The 27,211-nt window shown below is 44.6% G+C and overlaps 2 protein-coding genes across 3 annotated transcripts in view; both read right to left on the minus strand.

Annotated features, from left to right (window-relative positions):
- Positions 1-15,898, minus strand: part of espnla (espin like a) — a gene marked incomplete at both ends in the record, with an annotated part of 39,801 nt that extends 23,903 nt beyond the window's left edge. Inside the window, 5 exons of the mRNA XM_079245514.1 lie at positions 3,922-4,053; positions 4,159-4,341; positions 4,423-4,609; positions 13,968-14,158; positions 15,605-15,898. Coding sequence (XP_079101640.1) covers positions 3,922-4,053; positions 4,159-4,341; positions 4,423-4,609; positions 13,968-14,158; positions 15,605-15,898 — 987 coding nt within the window. The remainder of the gene's footprint in view (positions 1-3,921; positions 4,054-4,158; positions 4,342-4,422; positions 4,610-13,967; positions 14,159-15,604) is intronic.
- A 503-nt stretch (positions 15,899-16,401) lies between these two features.
- scly (selenocysteine lyase) lies at positions 16,402-21,384 on the minus strand. Of its 2 annotated transcripts, none has more exons than XM_079244956.1 (13): positions 21,262-21,384; positions 20,549-20,668; positions 20,347-20,456; positions 20,102-20,202; positions 19,847-20,024; positions 19,620-19,747; positions 19,382-19,537; positions 19,198-19,304; positions 19,049-19,085; positions 17,199-17,282; positions 16,963-17,062; positions 16,773-16,848; positions 16,402-16,690 (listed from the first exon to the last, which is right to left on the minus strand). In XM_079244956.1, exons 2-13 carry the CDS (start codon positions 20,665-20,667, stop codon positions 16,537-16,539), a joined length of 1,350 nt encoding a protein of 449 aa, XP_079101082.1. In that variant the 5' UTR covers position 20,668; positions 21,262-21,384; the 3' UTR covers positions 16,402-16,536. The 2 variants fall into 2 exon arrangements, with proteins under 2 accessions (XP_079101082.1, XP_079101083.1); XM_079244957.1 differs by lacking the exon at positions 21,262-21,384 and adding an exon at positions 20,877-20,957.
- Between the last annotated feature and the right edge of the window lie 5,827 nt (positions 21,385-27,211).

Here is a 27,211-nt window from a genome sequence, read left to right on the forward strand (position 1 = left end):
GTTTTAAGGTTAACTTCCTCCTCATGAGAGTCACCTAGAAAGCGATCTGCACGACGTGTGGAGGACACAAGATGTTTGTACACACCAGGAAGCAGCAATGCGAACATGTAGCGTAGCATCATGATGGGGAGTAACTCAGCTGAAAGACTCTACGATGAATTTACATCCAATTCAAACAGTTTAAACCCCAAACAGAAAACACGAGAAAATCACTATTCACTTCTGATCATTTCTCCTCATAAACAAGGAGTCATGTCAATGCAGAGACTCTGCTGGTTACAGAGATGTCTGTCTCGTCTCTGTGGGACAGAAACTCTGGAAGACGTCTGTCTCGTCTCCGTGGGACAGAAACTCTGGAAGACGTCTGTCTCGTCTCTGTGGGACAGAAACTCTGGAAGACGTCTGTCTCGTCTCTGTGGGACAGAAACTCTGGAAGACGTCTGTCTCGTCTCCGTGGGACAGAAACTCTGGAAGACGTCTGTCTCGTCTCTGTGGGACAGAAACTCTGGAAGACGTCTGTCTCGTCTCGGTGGGACAGAAACTCTGGAAGACGTCTGTCTCGTCACGCTGGGACAGAAACTCTGGAAGACGTCTGTCTCGTCTCTGTGGGACAGAGACTCTGGAAGACGTCTGTCTCGTCTCTGTGGGACAGAGACTCTGGAAGACGTCTGTCTCGTCACGCTGGGACAGAAACTCTGGAAGACGTCTGTCTCGTCACGCTGGGACAGAAACTCTGGAAGACGTCTGTCTCGTCTCGGTGGGACAGAAACTCTGGAAGACGTCTGTCTCGTCTCGGTGGGACAGAAACTCTGGAAGACGTCTGTCTCGTCTCGGTGGGACAGAAACTCTGGAAGACGTCTGTCTCGTCTCGGTGGGACAGAAACTCTGGAAGACGTCTGTCTCGTCTCTGTGGGACAGAAACTCTGGAAGACGTCTGTCTCGTCTCTGTGGGACAGAAACTCTGGAAGACGTCTGTCTCGTCTCTGTGGGACAGAAACTCTGGAAGACGTCTGTCTCGTCTCTGTGGGACAGAAACTCTGGAAGACGTCTGTCTCGTCTCTGTGGGACAGAAACTCTGGAAGACGTCTGTCTCGTCTCTGTGGGACAGAAACTCTGGAAGACGTCTGTCTCGTCTCTGTGGGACAGAAACTCTGGAAGACGTCTGTCTCGTCTCTGTGGGACAGAAACTCTGGAAGACGTCTGTCTCGTCTCTGTGGGACAGAAACTCTGGAAGACGTCTGTCTCGTCTCTGTGGGACAGAAACTCTGGAAGACGTCTGTCTCGTCTCTGTGGGACAGAAACTCTGGAAGACGTCTGTCTCGTCACGGTGGGACAGAAACTCTGGAAGACGTCTGTCTCGTCTCGGTGGGACAGAAACTCTGGAAGACGTCTGTCTCGTCTCTGTGGGACAGAAACTCTGGAAGACGTCTGTCTCGTCTCTGTGGGACAGAAACTCTGGAAGACGTCTGTCTCGTCTCTGTGGGACAGAAACTCTGGAAGACGTCTGTCTCGTCTCTGTGGGACAGAAACTCTGGAAGACGTCTGTCTCGTCTCTGTGGGACAGAAACTCTGGAAGACGTCTGTCTCGTCTCTGTGGGACAGAAACTCTGGAAGACGTCTGTCTCGTCTCTGTGGGACAGAAACTCTGGAAGACGTCTGTCTCGTCTCTGTGGGACAGAAACTCTGGAAGACGTCTGTCTCGTCTCTGTGGGACAGAAACTCTGGAAGACGTCTGTCTCGTCTCGGTGGGACAGAAACTCTGGAAGACGTCTGTCTCGTCTCGGTGGGACAGAAACTCTGGAAGACGTCTGTCTCGTCTCGGTGGGACAGAAACTCTGGAAGACGTCTGTCTCGTCACGGTGGGACAGAAACTCTGGAAGACGTCTGTCTCGTCTCGGTGGGACAGAAACTCTGGAAGACGTCTGTCTCGTCTCGGTGGGACAGAAACTCTGGAAGACGTCTGTCTCGTCTCTGTGGGACAGAAACTCTGGAAGACGTCTGTCTCGTCTCTGTGGGACAGAAACTCTGGAAGACGTCTGTCTCGTCTCTGTGGGACAGAAACTCTGGAAGACGTCTGTCTCGTCTCTGTGGGACAGAAACTCTGGAAGACGTCTGTCTCGTCTCTGTGGGACAGAAACTCTGGAAGACGTCTGTCTCGTCTCTGTGGGACAGAAACTCTGGAAGACGTCTGTCTCGTCTCTGTGGGACAGAAACTCTGGAAGACGTCTGTCTCGTCTCTGTGGGACAGAAACTCTGGAAGACGTCTGTCTCGTCTCTGTGGGACAGAAACTCTGGAAGACGTCTGTCTCGTCTCGGTGGGACAGAAACTCTGGAAGACGTCTGTCTCGTCTCGGTGGGACAGAAACTCTGGAAGACGTCTGTCTCGTCTCGGTGGGACAGAAACTCTGGAAGACGTCTGTCTCGTCTCTGTGGGACAGAAACTCTGGAAGACGTCTGTCTCGTCTCTGTGGGACAGAAACTCTGGAAGACGTCTGTCTCGTCTCTGTGGGACAGAAACTCTGGAAGACGTCTGTCTCGTCTCTGTGGGACAGAAACTCTGGAAGACGTCTGTCTCGTCTCTGTGGGACAGAAACTCTGGAAGACGTCTGTCTCGTCTCTGTGGGACAGAAACTCTGGAAGACGTCTGTCTCGTCTCTGTGGGACAGAAACTCTGGAAGACGTCTGTCTCGTCACGGTGGGACAGAAACTCTGGAAGACGTCTGTCTCGTCACAGTGGGACAGAAACTCTGAAGCTCGCAGCCACAATCACACATCATGTCTTACTTTAGCTGTTTTGTGGTGAAAAATGCGAATGAGTCTGCTATGAGATCCTGCGGGTTTCCATGGAGATGACGGTCCTGCTGGTCTCCATGGAGATGAAGGAGGTTTTATAGTGAAGTATTCCCTCTTCCTATCATAAACTATCTCAGGTTTCACATCTTCATGGTGTTTCCATGGTGAACGTGGGGTCTGTCTCTGGATTCTCCAACCATTGATCGGTGTCGATCATCAACACCGGCTGATGGCGTCCTGACACAGTTACCTTGGTAACACTTCTAATAAAACACCGGGAAACTAACTTGTTTAGCTTCTACTTCTGCACAGTTCCTTTTTAACCATGACTTTACTACTGGTAAAAATCTACTGGTTTTTACTGGAAGTAAAGTGGTTTTCTCTTAGGAGGAGAAAAATGTACATGTTCTACTGTGTTCCAGGTGAATTTACTCTGACACAGTAACACATATCTGTGTTCTGACACATCTGTAATAATCTCATATGTCTCAGCTTTTGTTTGAGACCAAGATAATAAAACATCTCTTGTGGTTGTGAAGATACGCTTCATTTATTTTGTGTGACATTTCAGACAGGGGGCAGGGGAAAAAAAAGCCTCATCAACAGGTTAAAGTGGGACACAGATGGGTCAGATTGGTGCCAGGGTCATGAGGTCCTCCCGGTCTAATCATCATGAAGTTTTTTTTTTTTAAAAGCAAAACAAACACAAGATCTCCTGTGGAGGTGTTTACCTCTAAATAATTCATTTCATTAAGGAGCGCCGAGCTTTACACACAAAAGAGCTAATCCCAGAGAGGAAAGGCTCTTCTCCAGAAGTCACGCCATCACCGCCTGTAATGCCCTGTTAAACACAAAGCCTCCACCCTGTCAGACCTCTTACACTAAGAGCAAAGCAATCAAGCTGAGTGGAGGAGAGCAGCTCAGGAGGATGACGGGCTTGACCTGAATCAAAAACACGCAACACATTAAGACAATGATTCACCGAGGTTCAAAGATCTTCCAGATGTTTGCTGTTGACGACTCTCCCCGGTCCAGGCTTTGTTTTTCATGTCAAACAGCTTTGGCCCAAAGAGAGGACACGAAGCAGCAGGACAGTCTGCAAAACCAGGCATGCAGAGACAGACTTACGCTTTTCTGAATGGCACGGAGATATCTGGCACATTCAGAGTGTCCGTTGTACTCTGCCAAGTCTGCAGCAGTGAACCCATCAATGTCTTCATCTGTGGGGTCTGCTTGGTGGGCCAGCAGGATTTTACAGCACTGAGGGATGAAACGGGACAAAATAACTGGACCAGGACGTGACCGTTTCATTTCATTATTTATTTTATTATAATAGGAAACATGACATGGAGCGTTGTGCCCGACCTCCAGCTCTCCGTTCTCCGCAGCATCATGAAGAGGGGTTCCTCCCCAGTGATCTTTGATGACTTTTGAACCCATGTGAAGAAGCTGCTCCAAGATGCAACGGTGCCCCCTGCTGGCAGCAAAGTGCAGAGCAGTTGCTCCTTCTCTGTCTTGGCAGGACAGGTCCACCTGGGTGCAGGTCACCTGTTCAGAGTGTCAGAAAGGACAAGCCATGCAGAAAACACCTGGGAGAAAGGTTACATAATCCTGTGTGTCTCTACTGACCAGCCACACCACCACGGCTTGGTGGCCCATATGAGCAGCAGCATGCAGACACGTCATGCCGTCGTGGGCCTTCAGGTGGACATCGGCGCCGCAGTCCTTCATGAGGTACTCAGCAACATGCAGATGGCCTTCCTGGCAGGCCAGGTACAGTGGGGTTGCTCCGATACCTGTCTGGTGGTTCACACACCTGTGTTCCATACACACAACGGATAGGGATGCAAGAGCAGCAGCTGTGTCTGTTATTTTACTGATTGATGTTTTTAATAAACTGCACAGGGGACTAGATTTATAGCTTCCCTCTCCAAAAGAGAGTGTAGATAAAAACATAAATTAAAGATTTGCAAGTATAATAAAGCAAAAATCATGCTGTAAATGGTGGAAGGAGGGACTTTAGTCTGAACTGAAGTGAAAAAGGATTAACCAAGTTTATTGAACAGAGAAAGAAAAACTAACAAGTATTACATTTGCAGTTGGAGGAGCTGTCTGATCGAGCAGAAGTCCGATCTGAAAACAGATTACAACCCGTTTTAAACTTTAGTTTTTATTCCCATTCAAATCTGACTCTCTGGCACCTCTCAGCCGACAGCCGCTCTTCCGATAGACACACACCTCCGTCTGAGTAGTTCTATTACAGCCGGAAGCTTGTCATCCTAACTTACAACAGACATAATGTCCCTTCAGAAAAGTAACGAAGGTCGACCCGACCTCTGCTTAGAAACGCACTTAGCGACAACCTTTTACCATCCACAGTGGTTCATCACTAGTTCATCCATAGAACTAATGCATAAGAAATCCATCTCCAGTATGAATGACACATATGTGAATACATGTAGCCACATTCAGTGAGACACAACATGTAATTTTCACTACAATTCACCAACAAACAGAACACAAATATAAGGATGAAAAGGAAAAATGTGGTATTTTATGGGAAAATATGACTCACAGTAAGATTTATTAAAAAGGTGAAACATGGGCAGCAGTAGTACAGAGAAACATCTGGAAGAACACACTGTAGCTTGTTGGATTTTTGTCAACAGTACAGGAACAGGCCTGAAAGGAGCACCTTAAAGAGGCGGAGCCTCTCAGAAGTACAGATGCGTATAAACTGTGGAAATCAGAGTGATGTTCCTCAGAGTTTACCGTCTGCAAACGCAGGTGGAAGGTCAAAAACATGGAAAGAAGCCATGATCCAGAAACACTGTGGTCTTCTCTGGATAAAAACTCATTTAAAACGGACTCAGGTAAGATGGAGACTGTTTCATGATTGAAAAAAAAACCCCTAAACTTAGGGAGCTGCATTTCAGGCTGCATGCTACAGGGATGGGTTCACGCCTCCAGGAGAGGCAGCGCAGAAATGAACAGGTTTTCATGCAGCATGCCGAATGTTCTCCTACAGTTCATGTGCTTTTCATGCAGAGCTTTGCACATTCCAGCAAGACATCAAACTGCAGCAGAAGAGTCTGGTTGTGCTTAGAAGCCGCTCCAGCCACATGTTTAAGATACAGATGTGATACTTGACCCGAAGGTTACTTTGAGAAGCAGCTTGTTCAGCAGGAAAGACAGGAGCGATTGTTTTTAGGTGGAGGCTTTCATCTAAGGCGACATCTGACTTTGAAAGGTGATTCATGCTTCTGTGACGTCCCAACGGGATGTTTCCCTGCTGGTGTTAGTCAGGCCTGTTGGGTCCAGCTGCAGTTTGACCAGAGCGCTGCAGCTCAGCTGTTAACAGGAACAAGCATGAACAAATCTCCTGTACACCTTTCCTTTTACTGCCTCCCTGGCTGTTTCAGGACAGACTGTAAAGTTGTTAACCTTTAAGGCAGGAACGTGTGCATCTGTGATCTCCTGTAGCTCACAAGCGTTCAGATGCATCCCTTCTGCAACACGGCTAAACGACACGCCTCATCTGCACCTCAGTCGGCGCTACGGAAGCCTGGTGATGACACTTTGAATCTACTCACATCGGTTGATCTTCTGTATTTTATTTCAGTATATTTCAGTTTAATTTAGATGTTTATTTAATACTCTTTTATTTGTGTTTTTGTTCTTTGTATGCAGTTTTTAAATATTCTTTATAAATAAACTTTATCTTGAAAAATAATGATTTAAATATATATTTTATTAATTGCAACCTGGAAGTAATTTGTCAGTGTTGAACTCAGGATAGATCTACTATCCTGCAACGCTTAGATGCAGCTCTTCTCCCCCTGCAGAGCTGGATCACGTGCACGTGAGGAGAGTCAGCCTTTTGATCGACGTGTTGGAGAAGCGGTGCATCTAAAAGCTGCAGGACAGATCCTGATCGTAGATTGTGAAGACCAGACTTGACCAGCTCTGCTTTAACACAAGAAGCAGTGGACTGTCACGGTGTGAACACATTTACAAGGAAGCTAATTCATGATGGTACTTTTAGGGTCCGAGCCATACGAAGAATGGTAGGGCCCTATTGTTGTTTATTGGTAGGGCCCTTTATAGTTTATTGTATGTTTTGATATTATTGCATGTCTGATTCTATAACGTGTGTAATGTTTTTGTATTATATTTTTTAAAAATATTGAGGTGAGATATCTCATAACCCTTTAAGGTGTTTCTATCTCACCCACACAATCGGTTTTCTTGTTGTCTTTTTTTTCTTTTTCTTAGATCTATGGTTTTATATTGTGCAAATAAATAACTTCATAAATAAATAAATAAATGGTGTGGTGCCCGTGAAGCAGGTAGAGGTTAAGGGCTTTGCTCAGGGGCCCACAGTGGTTCACTGTGGTTGCCAGTCTGGGGAAGGAACTGGTCCGCCTGCAGTCCAGACTTCTCACCATTACATAAACATTTGCAGCATCATGAAACAGGAAACACAAGAAAACAGGAGAACTGTGGAGCAGCTGAAACCAGCAGGTTTCGTGTAGGAGCTGGCAGCGGTGACACACACCATCCCCACTTGGAGAGTGTGTTTGTGCAGGTGTGTGTGTGTGTGCTTGTCGCGAAGTTGGAAAGGCACAAACACACTGGTGTTTAGAATGAATACATGAGGAAGAGGAAGATCACATATTTGTCTCAGCCAGATGTTCTCCCTGAGTCTGCGTAGCTTTACTAATCACTCTAAATTCCAGAGGTGTGTAAAGTAGAAGTAGAAGTAGAAATAAAGTAGAAGTCCTGCCATGTTTGTGGATCTAGTGATGCATTTAGAACAGATAACAGGCTGGTCTACCTGCAGTGGAGCTGATCGCATCCACCTGGCTTAGTGACTGGTTGGAAAGAGCTGCTGGACAGGACTTCTACTTTCTGCTTCTACTTTATATGCCTCTGCTAAATTCTGCCTCAGGATGGAAGTTGTTTGTCTCTCTGTCTACCTGCCTCCCGCCCAGTGATTGCTGGGATTCCAGATTCCCTGAACTGGACAAAGTGAGTTTGAAAACTGTTTTATCCACTAACTGGTTTTGGATTTGAAACAGTGGATGATTGGAAGGAATCGGCGTATTACTGCTGACAGAAGTGCTTTGGAGTGTTTTGGAAAGGCAGATAACGGCATTTATCCCGCAGCAGCCCTCAGATAATCTCTGTTTGGCTGCATTAGTGACCATTTTCCTTCCTGGAAGGTCAAAGGTCTCTCCTGTGCTCCTAAATAAAGAAGTGATGCTTCACAGGGCTGTGACGACAAGCTTTTGTCCCGATTCAATTCCAGTTTTTTGGATGCCGATTCAATTTAAATTCTTCAATCTTGCTGATTTTTTAAAGAGACTAAAAACAAAAGAAAAAAAGTAGAAAACTTTTTTGCTCATCACGTTTCTTTATTTCAATTAGGACAAAAACAACACAGAGAAGACGAGTGAAAAGATCAATGAAAATGACAAAAATGGATTATTTGTGTTTATTTGAAAAAAATCAAAGTTTTTAACAAAGAAATCTATTTTAAAATTTTATTTGATTTTTTTCGATTGGATTTCCCACCTCCATGCTTCCCAGTGATAAAAATAACTCAGTGTAAAAAACAAAAAAACTAACTGTAAAACCAGGAAAATGTCTGGAATATTTCCTGTTTTATTGTGAATGAAAAGTTGTTTCATGATATTTTTTAATCGTTTCATCTTCTTTTGTTTACATTTGACAGAATATTATTTAGAATCTGGGTTATAAATGACCGATTATCAAAATAACCGAGTAAACCAGCAAATTACAGCCTGGTTAAAGGTAAAAGTCTAACACCTAAAAAAACTGAGTTTAAGATAAATAAATCAATTAAAGAAATAAGAACAATATATCAATGTTTCCATGTTACACTGATTACAACCACTTTGGATCCTGATTTCTGGGAATAACGTACAATAATTGCATTTGAAGAGCATCCTTTCATGTATTTGCTTTATATTTATGAAAGATCAACGCTCCAGTTTGACCTGCGGAGTTTCTTATACATCAACGTCCATCCTACAGTCCGACAGCTGCAGGACCGACATGCGATCAGCCATGTTTAGCTACTGTATGTATTATTCACAGCTTGCTGCTGGTCTCATGCCATGATCTGAGACGTGCATCATGTGAATTATAATCAGACTCTCCTGTAGAAAGAATCCGCAGGAGGAGCCACGTATTTTTGCCTCTTTCTTGTAGCGTGTCGGTGTTTAGCTCTAAGAGACGAGGCGAAGATTTCATGTGGGGGAAAATCCAGAGCAAATCATCTAAATCTTTGTTTTAACTTAAACAGTCTGTGGTTTTAACTTTTACATCCAAAAATAATCAGGCAGTGAATAAAGTGTGTGATGAGGTGCTCAGGTGTAAACCAGTGGGAAGAAACTGGGAGTGTGATGCTGATCTGTGGATTAACTGGAAAACCTTAAAGTAGGGAACTCTGTAGGACTTGGTGTGAAGAAAATGCTGCTTTTAGGGGCTTCCTTTCAACAAGCTGTCGCTGGTGTTTGTTTTATTTCCCCAGTTTCCCCACAGACTGTCACCTGCTGGGCCGGAGGAGGTGCTGAGCGGTGAGTGCAACTGTTTTATCCTTCCTCCCAAAACACTGGTCCTGATGGAGGTTTTCCTTCCTGGTTCTGGTCCTGATGGAGGTTTTCCTTCCTGGTTCTGGTCCTGATGGAGGTTTTCCTTCCTGGTTCTGGTCCAGATGGAGGTCTTCCTTCCTGGTTCTGGTCCTGATGGAGGTTTTCCTTCCTGGTTCTGGTCCAGATGGAGGTTTTCCTTCCTGGTTCTGGTCCAGATGGAGGTTTTCCTTCCTGGTTCTGGTCCAGATGGAGGTTTTCCTTCCTGGTTCTGGTCCAGATGGAGGTCTTCCTTCCTGGTTCTGGTCCTGATGGAGGTTTTCCTTCCTGGTTCTGGTCCAGATGGAGGTTTTCCTTCCTGGTTCTGGTCCAGATGGAGGTTTTCCTTCCTGGTTCTGGTCCAGATGGAGGTTTTCCTTCCTGGTTCTGGTCCTGATGGAGGTTTTCCTTCCTGGTTCTGGTCCTGATGGAGGTTTTCCTTCCTGGTTCTGGTCCAGATGGAGGTTTTCCTTCCTGGTTCTGGTCCAGATGGAGGTTTTCCTTCCTGGTTCTGGTCCAGATGGAGGTTTTCCTTCCTGGTTCTGGTCCTGATGGAGGTTTTCCTTCCTGGTTCTGGTCCTGATGGAGGTTTTCCTTCCTGGTTCTGGTCCTGATGGAGGTTTTCCTTCCTGGTTCTGGTCCAGATGGAGGTTTTCCTTCCTGGTTCTGGTCCTGATGGAGGTTTTCCTTCCTGGTTCTGGTCCTGATGGAGGTTTTCCTTCCTGGTTCTGGTCCAGATGGAGGTTTTCCTTCCTGGTTCTGGTCCTGATGGAGGTTTTCCTTCCTGGTTCTGGTCCAGATGGAGGTTTTCCTTCCTGGTTCTGGTCCTGATGGAGGTTTTCCTTCCTGGTTCTGGTCCTGATGGAGGTTTTCCTTCCTGGTTCCGGTCCTGATGGAGGTTTTCCTTCCTGGTTCCGGTCCTGATGGAGGTTTTCCTTCCTGGTTCTGGTCCAGATGGAGGTTTTCCTTCCTAGTTCTGGTCCAGATGGAGGTTTTCCTTCCTGGTTCTGGTCCTGATGGAGGTTTTCCTTCCTGGTTCCGGTCCTGATGGAGGTTTTCCTTCCTGGTTCCGGTCCTGATGGAGGTTTTCCTTCCTGGTTCTGGTCCAGATGGAGGTTTTCCTTCCTAGTTCTGGTCCAGATGGAGGTTTTCCTTCCTGGTTCTGGTCCTGATGGAGGTTTTCCTTCCTGGTTCTGGTCCAGATGGAGGTTTTCCTTCCTGGTTCTGGTCCTGATGGAGGTTTTCCTTCCTGGTTCTGGTCCAAATGGAGGTTTTCCTTCCTGGTTCTGGTCCAGATGGAAGTTTTCCTTCCTGGTTCTGGTCCAGATGGAGGTTTTCCTTCCTGGTTCCGGTCCTGATGGAGGTTTTCCTTCCTGGTTCTGGTCCTGATGGAGGTTTTCCTTCCTGGTTCCGGTCCTGATGGAGGTTTTCCTTCCTGGTTCCGGTCCAGATGGAGGTTTTCCTTCCTGGTTCCGGTCCTGATGGAGGTTTTCCTTCCTGGTTCCGGTCGTGATGGAGGTTTTCCTTCCTGGTTCCGGTCGTGATGGAGGTTTTCCTTCCTGGTTCTGGTCCAGATGGAGGTTTTCCTTCCTGGTTCTGGTCCTGATGGAGGTTTTCCTTCCTGGTTCTTGTTCTGATGGAGGTTTTCCTTCCTGGTTCCGGTCCTGATGGAGGTTTTCCATCCTGGTTCCGGTCCTGATGGAGGTTTTCCTTCCTGGTTCTGGTCCAGATGGAGGTTTTCCTTCCTGGTTCTGGTCCTGATGGAGGTTTTCCTTCCTGGTTCTGGTCCAGATGGAGGTCTTCCTTCCTGGTTCTGGTCCAGATGGAGGTTTTCCTTCCTGGTTCTGGTCCAGATGGAGGTCTTCCTTCCTGGTTCTGGTCCAGATGGAGGTTTTCCTTCCTGGTTCTGGTCCAGATGGAGGTTTTCCTTCCTGGTTCTGGTCCAGATGGAGGTTTTCCTTCCTGGTTCTGGTCCAGATGGAGGTTTTCCTTCCTGGTTCTGGTCCAGATGGAGGTCTTCCTTCCTGGTTCTGGTCCAGATGGAGGTTTTCCTTCCTGGTTCTGGTCCAGATGGAGGTCTTCCTTCCTGGTTCTGGTCCAGATAGAGGTTTTCCTTCCTGGTTCTGGTCCAGATGGAGGTTTTCCTTCCTGGTTCTGGTCCAGATGGAGGTTTTCCTTCCTGGTTCTGGTCCAGATGGAGGTTTTCCTTCTTGGTTCTGGTCCAGATGGAGGTTTTCCTTCCTGGTTCTGGTCCAGATGGAGGTTTTCCTTCCTGGTTCTGGTCCAGATGGAGGTTTTCCTTCTTGGTTCTGGTCCAGATGGAGGTTTTCCTCTCTACTGTGACCTTGTTCAGATCAGGATGGAGGATTTAATCAAAGAAAGCAATTTGCTGCACCATGTCGGTTTAGCTTATGTAGGTTAGTAATGTTATTCTTTTTTTCTTTTTTTTTTTTTAAACACAATTATTATAATAAATAATAAGCTAATGTGGATCATAAAACATATTTCTTTTAACTTGATTATAATTTCACTACAATGAATTTGAGTGAAATGAATATCAGTACTTCATTAAAGGTCCAGTGTGTAAGAAATACTGACATCTAGTGGTAAAAATGAGACTGCAAGTGGTCAAAATTCTTCCAGTCATAACGACGTTGCATCGCTGAATGGATCCAGTGGCGTCAGGTGCAGCCATGACTACAGGTAACGACTTCAACATGTGCAAAGTCTTCTTAAGGTGCTACTATACAATACAAACCTCACACACAGAGAGGTTTGTCCTTTCAGAGCCACCGTAGCTGCTGTGTGTGGATTTGATATAAAGGGTTATAGTAGATGTAAATTAAGAGATCTTTGGAGAATAAAAGAGCAGCTATTTTGGTAAATTGATTAGATATCAGTGGAAACAGCTTTTAGTGATATATTTTTTATTTCTGTCATTGATTTTTTTACGTTTTTTTACATGCAGCACCTTTAAACGTCTTTTCTTTAAACAGTATTTCAGAGTACACAACTCAGTTGAGGCTACGGTTGATGTTTGTCTGGTCAAAAACAATTTAAAAAATGGTAAAAGAAAAATTTTTTAAATGACCAGATGATGATGCTAGAAAAAAAAAAAGGATTGCAAGAACCTATAAAAGTGATTCCCTGGAAAACTTTTATGTAAATTCAGTTTCCTTCCATCTGATAAATCTGGAAACATTCAGCTGTGAACGCCAGCCTCTTCATGGTACCAGAAGAAAAGTCACCATCATTGTGTTTAACTACAGGAGAGAATGTGATTCAGCGTAGAAGAAAAGAATTTACTGGGTGTAACTGTGGATCATAAAATGTCTTGGAACAGACAGATTATTAATATATTGCAATAAAATGGGTCGGAGTATGGGAGAAATAAGAAATGGCAAAAAATTTATTCCTTAATTGCTCACCAAACGATTAGCTCAATCCTCAGTATTGTCTTATTTAATTATGCATCAGCTGTTTGGTCAGGTACTAACGAGAATACTTTACATAAATTACAAGTTGCAGAGAATAAAGCAGCAAGGATTGTTTTAGGTTGTCCATACAGAGCTAATCTCATTTAATGCATAATAATTTAGCATGGTTAACTGTGAAATACAGGCTGAAGTATTCCTTATTATCATTTATTCATAATATTACTATATATACTACCAACTACTTCTGTCAGTACTGGGGACGAAACGGAAGCTCAGAGGGGACCGGGCTTTTGCAGCTGCAGCACCTAAACGGTGGAATGAGCTTCCTTTACACGTTACACAGGCCTCCACTATATCTGCTTTTAAATCTGTACTGAAGACCCGTTTGTTTAAGCTTTGCTTTCTGCACGATAAGTTGACTTTTTACATCTGATTTTATTTAGAGTGTTTTAATTTGATTGCTTTTATTTTTTTGATCGCTTTTAGATGTCTGAATTTTTTTTTTTTTTTAAAGTTTCCTAATATATGTTATTTATTCTGTTTCTTTTTAATCCCCCACAATGTGGCACTTTGGTCAACATTGTTGTTTTTAAAAAGCCTTATAAATAAAGTTGTATTGTATTGTATATTATGGTTACAAAAAGTCCTGAAATGATTGATCAACACAGTTATTGGAGGAGACAAATAAGCGGGGTGAGGTGCGCTCTGCCTCCAGGCAGACCAGATCAGTTTCAGTGTTTTATCAAGCTGTGGTGTAGACCTGGTGTAGATAATATGTTTAGCATGTTTAGTTAGTTTATTACAGCTATTTTGTGAATGATTAGTAATGTTTTTTCCTTTTATTTATATTTTTTCTCTTTTATATTGAGCTGTTGTATTCTATGTTTTGTTTGTGTGTTTATGTGTGATTGTGGGTGTGCATGGTGTGTAAAATTGTTCATATAAACTGTAATGTAATATAGAGGAGACCCCAGGAAGAACAGCTACTGATATTTCAGTGGCTAATGGGGATCTTATTACAGATAACAGTCCACACAGTCTGGACCATCTGATGCTGCTAGGAAACAGCATCCTAACCTACCTCGGTGACCCCTGAATGAGCAGCTTTAAGCAGGTCAGGTCTCCATTGGCTGCAGCATAGTGAGCAGGTACAGCTCCACAGTTGGTCTCCACGCCGGCCTCTCCTCCGACAGAAAGCAGCCACTGGATCACGCCTACGCGGCCGAAGCGAGCAGCCAGGTGAAGGGCCGTGGCCCCAGCAGCATCCCTGTCCTGGAACCGTCCACAAAGACTCACAATGCATCTTGTTTTTTTACCCTAATCTGCTGCAGAAATCCTCATTAAGACGACTTTTATGATATTTTGGTCAAAAAGAAGTCATGCATCCTTGCATTTAAGGTGGAAGTGGTAGAAAGTGGGCGTTGGTAACATTTCCACACACAGTTCGCTGGAACTGGAACCAGTACAGATTTACTGGAAAACTTTTATGATCTCAATACAACACAGCATAGAAATCCCAGTGTCATCATCCCTGCAGGCCAGACAGGACCCAGATGCCTCAGTGTGACGGGATGTTTCATGTGTTTTTTAAGTTCTGGTTTCCTGTTTTTATTTTGTAGTTTTCCCCGTTTCGTTCCCTTTCATCTCGTTTCCTGTTTTGCCTGAAGTTCACCTGGACTCACTCAGTCGATCCATTACACCTGTTCTGTTTCTGTCTGTATTTATAGCTCGTGGTTTCAGTTCGACTTTGCTGCTTCATTGTGTTAGTTTGTTGTAGTCGACCGCTGTGCTCCTGGTCAAGATTTAGAGATTAAAACATCTTGGTCAGCATCACGCCTCCCGTCCTGCATTTGGGTCCAAACCACCACCGATCTGTGAGCCTCTGAGGTTCCACGGAGGGAGTCGGTGCTGTTCTGAGAGCCTGAAGAGGATCAACACATGGACCGCGGGCCAAAACCAGCCACTGCAGGGTCTGATCTGGCCTGCACAATGATATTACCTGCAATTTTTTCATTAAAGTAACTAATCCCTCATTTTTCATGTAAGGTTTGATTTTTTAGATATTAAATATAAAAACATTTTAAGGCAGCATAACTTTTTCTATATTTTCTGTCTTTCTTACTTAATAGATGCCACTTCAGTTTGTAAGGTGAGGTGAGTCAGCTCAGCTGGCATAAAGCCCATGTGGAAAAGTACATTTATGTACATTTAAAATAACTTCTAGATCTAGAAAGGTTACTCTAATCATAGAGTAAAATACTATGTTACCTGTAGCTAAATGTTTTGTAATTTTGTACACAGATTGTGATCCATAAGTTGCATGTAAATGAGTAAATTTGTCAAATTAAATACACAAACACTCAAAAGTCTGGACACATTTTGTCGTTAGATTCAGTGTGAAAGTGTGTCAAAACCTTTGAATCTCAGTGTATTTAGAAAATAAAATGCATAAAACTGCTGGGACAGACTGCAGCTTCCCAGAGACCCTTAACTGGAGCAAGCAGTTCTGATGGATGACAAGAGAAAATCACACCACTGGGAGGAGGCAGCGCTGTATGTCTACAACGAGTCCACACCTTTTAAACACCATGACAAGATGGGAATCTGTTTCCTGTGAGGAAAGTCATGAGAAGACAGACATATCTCCACACGCGGCTTCTTTTGAAGCCACTTGAGCTCTGCAGGCAGGTGTTTGTTCCTCTCTGAGGATAACCTTACCTCCACGTTGCAGCCTCCTCTCTCCACAAGCCACTGCAGCTCCTGGACGTAGCCGGTGGCGGCTGCATCGTGCAACGGCGTGGCGCCGTTCGAGGCTCGAGGATCAGCCGCCATTCCCAGGTTGCAGACCAGGAACTGCAGGCATTCCAGACGTCCACACCTGGCTGCGTGGTGGACCGGGCCTGCGCCTTGAGCATCACTAACAGCTGAGGAGAGCAGGCCTGCAGACGCCAGAGCCCTCAGGGCTGCCAGATCTCCTTCCCGAGCAGCTTGAATGGCACGATGAAGCACCATCCTCAGCTGCAAGCGGCGGGCTGTAGCATACACGTAGCACGCTCACCGCGTCCCAGTGACACCCATACGATAAGGAAAAGAAGGCTTCACGTGCTTTTCGCCTCCTCCCGAGCAGGGAAAGTGACACCGGAGGTCAGACAGCTGGCCAGCGCTGCTGCTGCTGCTGGGGAGAGAGGAGGGGGTTAGCGCCAGCCGGACAGAAAGGTAATGAAAGACGGGTGGAGGCGTGGAGCTCGCCGCCTCCTGCTTCCCCTTTGTGCTGCGGTGGCCATATGTTGGCACGCTTCGGTGGAGACGGGGGAGCCGAGGCTGCTCGGAAACTTAAGTAACGGGAGAAGTCAGAGCCGAGGCATGAGGGATGACAATGAGAGTTTTCTCAGAGCTGTTTGAAAAATTAATCACTGAGGAGGAGAATTGAGAGCTGATGCACGTCGAATATTATAATCTGCACAAAACCGAGTCTAAAGAACAACTCTGGACATTTAGAGCTTTAATCTGCTCCTAACATCCAAGCTCTCCTCTTTTATTCATCATATTAAACATCTCAGAGATTTGACAGGATCAATTTATGTTACAATGAACACAAATATAGTGCAAGTTAAACCCTCCTCATCCTCATCTGGTGCAAATTCAGTCCATCAGTTCATGTCTTCCAGCAGCTGAACGGTTTCCCTCAGGTCTTCCACAACTGCATCCACGTCTGCTTTCGTTGTTTCCCTCCCCAGGCTCAACCTCAAGGCGTTCGCCGCCACCTCGGTGGAGACGCCGCAGCTCAGGAGGATGTGGGAAGGCCTGGCGAGCACCGAGAGGGAGAAAGGTTATGTAACCACAGACGATAAGGGGAGCGGAGGAAGGTGAAGAGGAACTCTTCTACCTGTGTCCGCGGTCTGAGTGGCAGGCGGCGCCGATGCTGGCCAGCAGCCTCCTACAGTTGGACAATACCCTCCAGCCTACAGCAGGAAAGACATGAATCATTTAGAGGCTTCGCCATTTACAAGCAGCTCTCCAGAGGTCATGAACCGGTTCGTGCTGTCTGGACGGCGACAGCAGAGCCGTGACATTACCTTGTAATGCTGGGCCCATGATGGACACGTTACACGTGTTAGGGAGGACATCAGAGCCGGGGTAGTGGCTGTTGAAGCGGATCTTGTCTTTAAAGACGCTCTGAGAAGGAAAACATGACTGGAATGACTGCATGAGCGGGCAGCAAGCATTTCTTCATGAATCAATGAGCTTGATTAGACTGAGAGCCGAGAACAGAGAACATCGCTAACAAAGATCCTGAACTCCATCCTCTCACCTGCAGCCGTTCTTCCAGGTAAACCGTCATACTTCGCATGTGACTCTGATAATCTGACAGATTCAAAGTCACAAGTTCTGCAGCCTAAAACACACAAAGTGTTTCAGAGAATCATTGTCTTGTTACCATAGCAACAAAAAAGACCGGATGCTGGAGAAAATGTGAATAAAAACTAAATGAAATGATTTCCAAATCATCATCAGGTCGTATTTTATTCCCAGTAGAAGATAAACAACAAATCAGAGGATGAAACTGAGATATTTGATAGAAAATAAGTGTGACAGCGTCTCATCTTGTGCTCCTGGTTTATTTCTAGTGTCTGGTTTCCTGTTTTACTTTCCTGTTCCTTAGTTCACCTGGGTCCCTTTAGTTCATTCACTTCTCCTGTTTGTCGTTCTGCACCCCTTGGTTTCTGTTCCCCACTGCTGGTTCAGGTGTCTTTTGTCAAGCCTCATCCGTTTTCTTGCCTTCAGTTTTTTGTTTTTGGAAATAAACGTCCTGACTCTGCGTCTCTGGCTCCCGTCTCCGTTTTTGGGTCCTCACCTCCACATCGTGACAACATGAGCTGATTGTGAATCTGATGCAGCAAAACGTCCAATGAGGAGCAACAAAAGGCTGGAAAAGTTACTGGGACAAACCAGTAATTAGGTTGATTAGGAACTGGGTATAAAAGGAGCATTTCAGAGAGGCAGAGTCTCTCAGATGAAAAGATGGACAGAGCTTCACCAACCTGAGACAAACTGGGTAAAAGACCCGACCGTCTACGATGCACGATGTCAGAGAATCAGATGGAATCTCTGTGCAAACGGGACCAGAAAAAACGTCAAAACTGGAATCTGGTGATCTGGGGGTCCTCAGGTAGCTCTGCATTAAAACCATAAGACATGACTCTCTACTGGAAACCAGTGCATGGACTCAGGAAGATTCCAGAAATCCCACAGTTCAGGCTGAAATCCACCCATGCAGGTTAAAGCTCCATCATATGTGAAGAGGATCCAGAAACACGCCGTCTTCTCTGGACCAAAGCTCATTTAAAATGTTCTGAGTGGAAACCTGGATGAAGATGTGGAATAGTTTGTGGACAGCATGGACGGCGTGTCCTGCAGACTAAAGAGGAGAGGGAGCATCCAGCTTGTTATCAGCCTGCATCTCTGATGGGATGGGGTTGCATTAGTGCCGATGGCGTGGGCAGCTTCCACATCTGGGAAGCTCCATCAATGCTGAAACATCTGCTCCCATCCAGACAACGTCTCTTTCAGGGAAGACCTTGCAGGTTCCACCATGCTGGACCACGTCCTGCATCATCACAGCAGCATGGTGGAACAGGAGAACTGGTCTGCTGCAGTCCAGATGTTATAACCTGTACAAAATATCTGGACCATCATGGAAGCAGAAATCCAGCAACAAGGTCCAGTAGAGCAGCTGGAATCCTGCATCAGACCAGAACGGGACGACATTCCTCTCCTGAACCTCCAGCAGCTGCTCTCCTCACTTCCCAGATGTTTCCAGACAGATGGAAGAAGAGGAGATGCTAACGATGCTAAACATCATCCTGGAACGACTTTTTACAGACGTGTTGCTGCTTCAGATTCACAATCAGCTCAGATTTCCTATGAAATGATAAAATGTCTCAGTTTCAACATCCCATATGTCGTTTATGTTCTACTGGGAATAAAATATGACCTGATGAGATTTATAAATCCTTGCATTCTGACTTCATTTACATTTTATAGTTCCCAAAGTTTCTGCCGTTTGGGTTTCAGGAAGATTTCTACATGAGAAACGGAATCATTCCAGCAACATTTTTATCATTCCAGCAACATGTACAACTTATCAGTCAGGAAACAGACCTTTCCCAGACCAGCAATCATCGCTGTGTTTTCAGTGCTGCAGAAGACAAAAGGAAAAAAAAGATCTTTCACCTTTAGACCTCAGGGTTTCTGTTTTTACTCATATCCTGAACGCTTGTGTTTTACTCGCCGGATGACTCTTTCATTACCCTGATCTGAAGTTCCTTTCCTGTCCACCTCCAAACAGCATCGGGTGCAGCGGCGTTCTGGCTCCAGGACCGTTCACGTACAAAGCACCAACCCGAGGGCCATAAAACTTTTTTTTTAAAAAATTGATAAAATAAAAATCTTTGTGGAAGTTTTTCAGTCTAAAGCGTAACCCAGAATCCTGACCTTGTGTCCCACTATGGTAAGGTAATCCACTTCCAGTTCCTGGACATCCACCGGGATTTTGCCCACCGCCTGGGCAGCATCCGCGTGCAGCAGGATCCTGAGTCGCTCCCGCTGCTTGTTGAGAGATTTTATTCTTTGGCAGATCTCTTGGATTGGCTGAGCAGAGGAAGGACTTTCAGCAAACATGACTCAGTTTTATAAGAGTTTATGTTTTCAAGCCTTCTTTTTGTCCTCCTACCATGATGACCCCCGTCTCGTTGTTGGCCAGCATGACGGAGATGAGACAGGTGTTGGGGCGCACTGCAGCTACAACGTCCTCCACCTCCACACGAGCTGTCACCTTAGACACCGGCACAAACGTCACGTCTACGAAACAAGTCAAAAAAAGAGGTTGAATGGAAGGAAGACACTTAATGCAAGAAGTCATTCAGTAAAAAATGAAAGGATGAAAGAGAGGTCTCTTACCGGCCTTGCCTTCCATCTGCAGGTGCTTAGCCGTGACTTTGATGGAGTCGTGCTCAACATTGGAAGTGATGATGTGAGGAAGACCTAAGCATCCATTTTGCTGCCCTTCACCTTGCTCTGCAGCCTCGCAGTTCTTCCTGAAATGCTCCACGGCCGTGTGCAGCACCAGGTTATTGGCCTGCAAGATGAGTTGTTCTCTTTAAAGCATCACATTCATGTTGCCGCCTTTCAGTACCAGCAGAGAGCTGCCGTTACCTCTGTTCCACCTGAGGTGAAGATAATGTCCCCTGCTTTACCTCCAACCATTCTCGCTACGTTCTGTCTGGACTGATTGATGACAGCTTTGGCCAATGCACCTGGTAGAACAAGAGATTTGCTGATGCATCGTTATTTATTGCAAATGAAAGCTACAGTTACAGGTGACCCTGCTGCTTACTGGATTTTCTGTTTAATTAAAAAACATGAGCTTAATGACATTTTGGCATAAAAATCTTCTTCACCTGCTACATGGATGCTACTCGGGTTTCCCCAGGCATCCCGAAGAGCTTCTGTGACGGCCTGAATCACCTCTGGCTCCGGTGGGGTTGTGGCATTGTAATCCATGTAAATCCTGCAATATATAAATAATTCAATCAACACACTTAATGCATTGTGCTGAGATGGGAAGATACAGGAAGAAAACAGCGCTGAAGTTGTCTTTACTTCTCTAGATTCATGTCTGGAAAGTGATGAAGGTTGTGATCGGTCAAGGTGGGGTGGAGGTTGTGATCAGGGAAGGTGTGACCCACTACCAAGGAGAAGTCACCAGACTTGTTGGCCATACTATGTAGAATAAAAATAAAAAATAAAAAAAAGAAGAAGAAGAAAAAACATGTTAATAAATCAGAAAAAGTAGCAGGTATCTGAAATAATTCCGTTACTACAGCAGCTGTTACTTAAAACAGCATAAGTATAAGACATTAAGAACTATTATTTGTTTGTGATGACCAAACCCTGTAACTACGACACATAAGTGCATGTTATTACACACCTGGGATGTTTATAACAAGTATTATTGTTATTATTGTCTTTTTTCCACACTGTCACCACCAGCAGAAAGAGAAACTATTTACTAAACTAGCTGTTAGCTTCCCTTTTCCAGTTCCAGTTGCAGCTCAAGTCAAACACTGACAAAAGCTCTAAAACTTCCATTAAGAAGACACGTCCTTCTTTCTGGTGATATCTTCTGGTTTGTGATGATTATTTATCAGAAAACCCTGAATACCGTCTGTTTACATTAGGAGAAACTAGCTAGTTTAGCTAACTCGTGACTACACCGTGGTTATCAGTCATCTTTGTGGGTTAAAACGTCTCAAACTGACAGTCTCAAATGATCTCTGTTGTGTCACATAGCTGCTCTGAAATCCTGGTCTGACCTTGGAAAGTGACGTGAGGATGCCCTGAGTGGTTTTATTGCTGTGTATGACAATGATTAGCCAGCTAGCCTGCTTGTCTGCTGATCCGCCACCTCACCGGGTTGCCAGGTCTGCTGCTCCGCCATCTCCCGGGTTGCCAGGTCTTAAAGCTGCTCTGTCGTTTCTGAGCTAAAGAACCGCACATACCTATATATATATATATATATATATATATATATATATATATATATATATATATATATATATATATATATATATATATATATATATATATATATATATATATATATATATATAGTGGTACAGCTTCTGGTCTGCATCTGGCGCAATCAGCATTAAGTAATCGTAACAGCACATACATGTGACAATATGTCCATGTCAACATGTTGTACCATAGTGATTAAACTGATTAATTACAAGCGCAGATGTAGAGTTTGCTGTAATCACAAATGTATCAAAAAGTTGCTGCTTCACTGTTTTGGCAGCCGGTGTTTAGACAGTCTGAACCACCTGCCGAAATAATCTAAATAGACATTAAAAGATCTTTTGCCACAAAGTCACCAGAGGGTGGTACATATGAGGAAAGAACAAAGGTTAACCAGCACAGCCTACCTGAGTCCTGCTGCTGACCATGTCCATCCCTTTCTGAGCACAGTGTAGCATCTTCTGATGGAAACTTCCAGCAGGATGATGCACCATGTCACAAAGCTCACATCATCTCCACCATGACGATGAGTTCACTGTCCTCCAACGGCCTCCACAGTCACCAGATCTACATCCAGCAGAGCAGCTTTGGGATGTGGTGGAACGGGAGATTCTCATCATGATGAGGTGGAACGGGAGATTCTCATCATGATGTGGTGGAACGGGAGATTCTCATCATGATGAGGTGGAACGGGAGATTCTCATGGTGATGTGGTGGAACGGGAGATTCTCATCATGATGTGGTGGAACGGGAGATTCTCATCAAGATTTGGTGGAACGGGAGATTCTCATCAAGATGTGGTGGAACGGGAGATTCTCATCATGATGAGGTGGAACGGGAGATTCTCATGGTGATGAGGTGGAACGGGAGATTCTCATCATGATGAGGTGGAACGGGAGATTCTCATGGTGATGAGGTGGAACGGGAGATTCTCATCATGATGAGGTGGAACGAGAGATTCTCATCATGATGAGGTGGAAAGGGAGATTCTCATCATGATGAGGTGGAAAGGGAGATTCTCATCACGATGAGGTGGAACGGGAGATTCTCATCATGATGAGGTGGAAAGGGAGATTCTCATCATGATGAGGTGGAACGGGAGATTCTCATCAAGATGTGGTGGAACGGGAGATTCTCATCATGATGAGGTGGAACGGGAGATTCTCATCATGATGAGGTGGAACGAGAGATTCTCATCATGATGAGGTGGAACGGGAGATTCTCATGGTGATGAGGTGGAACGGGAGATTCTCATCATGATGAGGTGGAATGGGAGATTCTCATCATGATGAGGTGGAACGGGAGATTCTCATCATGATGAGGTGGAAAGGGAGATTCTCATCACGATGAGGTGGAACGGGAGATTCTCATGGTGATGTGGTGGAACGGGAGATTCTCATCACGATGAGGTGGAACGGGAGATTCTCATGGTGATGAGGTGGAACGGGAGATTCTCATCGTGATGAGGTGGAACGGGAGATTCTCATCACGATGAGGTGGAACGGGAGATTCTCATGGTGATGTGGTGGAACGGGAGATTCTCATGGTGATGGGGTGGAACAGGAGATTCTCATCATGATGTGGTGGAACGGGAGATTCTCATCATGATGAGGTGGAACGGGAGATTCTCATCATGAAGAGGTGGAACGGGAGATTCTCATGGTGATGGGGTGGAACGGGAGATTCTCATCATGAAGAGGTGGAACGGGAGATTCTCATCATGATGTGGTGGAACGGGAGATTCTCATGGTGATGGGGTGGAACGGGAGATTCTCATCATGAAGAGGTGGAACGGGAGATTCTCATCATGATGAGGTGGAACGGGAGATTCTCATCATGATGAGGTGGAACGGGAGATTCTCATCATGATTAGGTGGAACGGGAGATTCTCATCATGATGAGGTGGAACGGGAGATTCTCATCATGATTAGGTGGAACGGGAGATTCTCATCATGATGAGGTGGAACGGGAGATTCTCATCATGAAGAGGTGGAACCGGAGATTCTCATGGTGATGGGGTGGAACGGGAGATTCTCATCACGATGTGGTGGAACGGGAGATTCTCATGGTGATGGGGTGGAACGGGAGCTTCTCATCATGAAGAGGTGGAACGGGAGATTCTCATGGTGATGAGGTGGAACGGGAGATTCTCATCATGATGAGGTGGAACGGGAGATTCTCATCATGATGTGGTGGAACGGGAGATTCTCATGGTGATGAGGTGGAACGGGAGATTCTCATCATGATGAGGTGGAACGGGAGATTCTCATGGTGATGGGGTGGAATGGGAGCTTCTCATCATGAAGAGGTGGAACCGGAGATTCTCATGGTGATGTGGTGGAACGGGAGATTCTCATGGTGATGAGGTGGAAAGGGAGATTCTCATCATGACGAGGTGGAACGGGAGATTCTCATGGTGATGTGCAGCAACTGTGATGCTTCATGTCAAATTAGAGCAAAATGTCTGCAGAAAGTTTTCAAAACTATTGAAACTATGACACCACAAATCGCAGCAGTTCTGAAGGAAAAATATGATCCAAAACTTTGAAAATATTGTAATAAAAAGAGGAGTCACTTGTGTGTAGTATATTTTCCATGTTTATTTATTATATGACAATGTGTTAAGTGTACACAAACATCTGACGCTAAACTCCACTCGGACACCGACTGAACTACTTACGGCCCATTTAAGATTTCATAAATGGGTGTAATTTTATAATACAGTCTTCACAGCAATCATGTTTATATACAATGCAAAATCTTTTGAAGAAAGAAGCCAAATGTATCAGATAACAAAGAGCAAAAAGTTCGATGTGGAAGCACGAAAATGTTAGATTATGACATCACAAGAGAAAAGAGAGAAAAGTAGTTTTTGTGTGAAGGCTGCTGGAGGATGACGGTGGGGGTAGATACTGACACAAGACTGAGAGTGTGATATTAAAGTCACCTAGAGCGGTTCTCTGTACATGATGCAATGCCATGATCCTCCCACCCAACCATGGACAGATTATAACAGGTGTGTCCTACGACCTCCACATGGTTCCCTGATAATAACTATCCTACAATCAGTACGGAACCAGAACGAACAAGTTTACACAATCATTGAAGCAGGTTAGCTATTTTCTTATATCGATGTACATTCAGTGTGAACTTTTTGTGAGTGCACCAACTTAACTTTGGTCGGCTCAAATAAGATGCATATTAAAAGGCCCAAAGAAAACAAGAGGAATGATCTCGACACACACACTGGAGCAATCCCAGATGGACTTTTTTTTTTTTTTTAAACCTGTTTTTTAAAAGAAACAAGACACAAATAAACAGTTAGAGAGACTATAATGCCCCTGATGATGGTGTGGATAAGAAGGTCTGATGGCAGACTGGGATCAGAAGACTGACCCAGCATCATTACACATCAACAACAAAAAAAACCACACATTTTTTAGTTGATCGCAGTTACTGACCCACGCACACACACACACACACACACACACACACAGAGCTGTAAAAACCTTTGACTGGATCACTTCAAAGTATTTCCACAACGCAGAATATTTTTGATATGCCAAATATTGTATTGATAACCCCTGCAACACATACAGCAGGTAACATGTAGGCGTGGGCTGATTCCATATTTTATTAATTCATTGCAATGTGAAATGATCTGTAAATGTTAATAAATGGCAACAATTGCCAGGAACAAACAAACTGGACACTTTAGGGAGACGTCCCCTTAAAATGTCTACGGAGCAGAAAGTAAACAACAGATAGCTAACAGCTAGCCTTGCAGGTGCTAAGTATGAGAGTTACTCATCGGATTTGAACATACACTGTATATAAAAGATGGGCGGCTCCTCCGTGACGTCACCTGTAGGTTTCTGAGCTGAATTGAAGCTCGGTGGGCAGTTCCTAACATCGCCATCTTGGCAGGGGCATGCGTGTCGTCCCGCCTGAAAAATACAAATATGGGCAAAGAGGTGGAGCTGAGAGGGGGGCTGTGAGCGTCATGCTGGATGATTGACATCGAGCGAACTCCGAGCTGCCTGTAGCTAAGAGCTAACTGAGCTAACCCGGAGATAACGGGAGATAACCAGCTAACGGAGGTAAGCGGGCTAAAGCTAAGTCACGTTGTTAACCTGCTAAAAACCACGGTTGTTCTACGTTCTTCTTACTTGAAGCGGGAGATCGGGTACCTGTCAATCAAAAGGGCACGCCCCTAAAAATGCCAAATTTCAAGATTAAATTACTTTTAAATGGGCGAGTTAGAAAAAAATTCCCTCCCCCCCACAGTTGTCATGAAGGTAAACCTGACCTATTAAACCTAAAACCAGGCTGTAAACATGTTTATTTCTGCTGTAAACGTGTTTATTTCTGCCGTGAAGTTGGTCTTTTTAACATGGGAGTCTATGGGGATTCCCTCTGTTTTGCAGCCCCTAGTGGATGAAGGGGGAACTGCAGTTTTATGTACTTCTGCATAGGCTTCACTTTTAACTGCCGGAGGCTCCGTCCATCCTTCATATACGGTCTATGGGTTTGAAGGCTTGCGTTTGGAAGCATTTTGGTTTTTATGGACACAAAGACAGAGAAGACATGAAAAAAAAATTCCATATATGTTTAAAATCTAAATAAAATTTAAAAAAGTAATACTACAAACATGTGAGAGCAGCTCCGTTCCAACCCATGTTAGAGGAGGAGAATGCCACCGGTTGTTGTTTCTAACTACTGCGAACACATTTTCCTTCCGACTTCATGGAGTAAAAATAAAATAAAATGAAAAACATGTTTGATATGTGTTTGTTTGACAAAAATCAAAATGGAGATTTTGTTTGGATACTTGAATTAATGGATACTGAATGGAGTATGAAGTAGCCATGAAGTGAGAAAAAAAAAAACCTAAGTGGCAAAAAAGGATACAGTAAAAATGGTTTAACAATAGAATCATAATGGAACTGTGTGGTACTCTAAAGGCAAACCCATAATATCACCTGGTCTCATTAGTTAATCTGCATTTATTGTGTCTGTCTTACCATGAGCATGCTGTCCAGGCTTGCTGACCTGACACATGCTGATCCATCAGATTCACAAGCTGCAGCCTGTGGCTCAGATGCAGATAAATGACCAGTCTGAGCAGAAAATAAGCTCAAAATCTGAATATTGTCCACAGAATTACATGTTTCCATTCAGCTGAATTATGCAAAAGCTCTGTGTTTTGGAAATCGATTTGATCGATTAAATATGAACCTATTGGCAGAACATGCAAGTGATGATGAGGAGGAAATTGATGAAGACACTTCCAGCATGGAGGATGTAGTCTTAAAGTAGTTGGTGCAGAGGCATACTGTGCAGGATGTTTGAAAAGAGAGGCACTACATTTAATCAATATACATATCATTCAGAGAGCGAGTTTCACACCGCGTGTGGTGCGGAGGAGGTTTTCTGTCCATCCAACTACCTAATATCAGCTAAAATCAGCTCTATCAGAGATTTCACTAGTCTAAATTTACAAGAGGAAAGAATTATTCAAGTAACGTTAATCACAAAAAGAAAACTAAAAAACTGGCCAATGTTTGTCATGCAGTAGTTTGAGAAAGCGTGACAGCGTGGGGACAAGGTTGCATCATCCAAACATCTAAGGAACTCATTAAAAAGTGCCGTGTGCAGACATTGCACTGTACTACTACTTTAGAAATATAAATGTCTTTGTAAATAAATATATGCAGAAATAAATAAAGCTGTTAAAAATCTAAA

Source organism: Telmatherina bonti (genome assembly GCF_933228915.1).
Source record: "Telmatherina bonti genome assembly, chromosome: 8".
NCBI classification, from domain to species: Eukaryota; Metazoa; Chordata; class Actinopteri; order Atheriniformes; family Telmatherinidae; genus Telmatherina; species Telmatherina bonti.

Excerpts from the sequence above, each read along its gene's own strand:
- scly (XM_079244956.1), bottom strand. The coding sequence starts at position 20,667 with ATGGCCAACAAGTCTGGTGACTTCTCCTTGGTAGTGGGTCACACCTTC. Across the intron at positions 19,086-19,197 it reads GAAAGGAACTTCAGATCAGG|CACTGAAAACACAGCGATGA; the intron begins GTAATGAAAGAG and ends TGTCTTCTGCAG. Across the intron at positions 17,063-17,198 it reads ACCTGGAAGAACGGCTGCAG|AGCGTCTTTAAAGACAAGAT; the intron begins GTGAGAGGATGG and ends TTTCCTTCTCAG.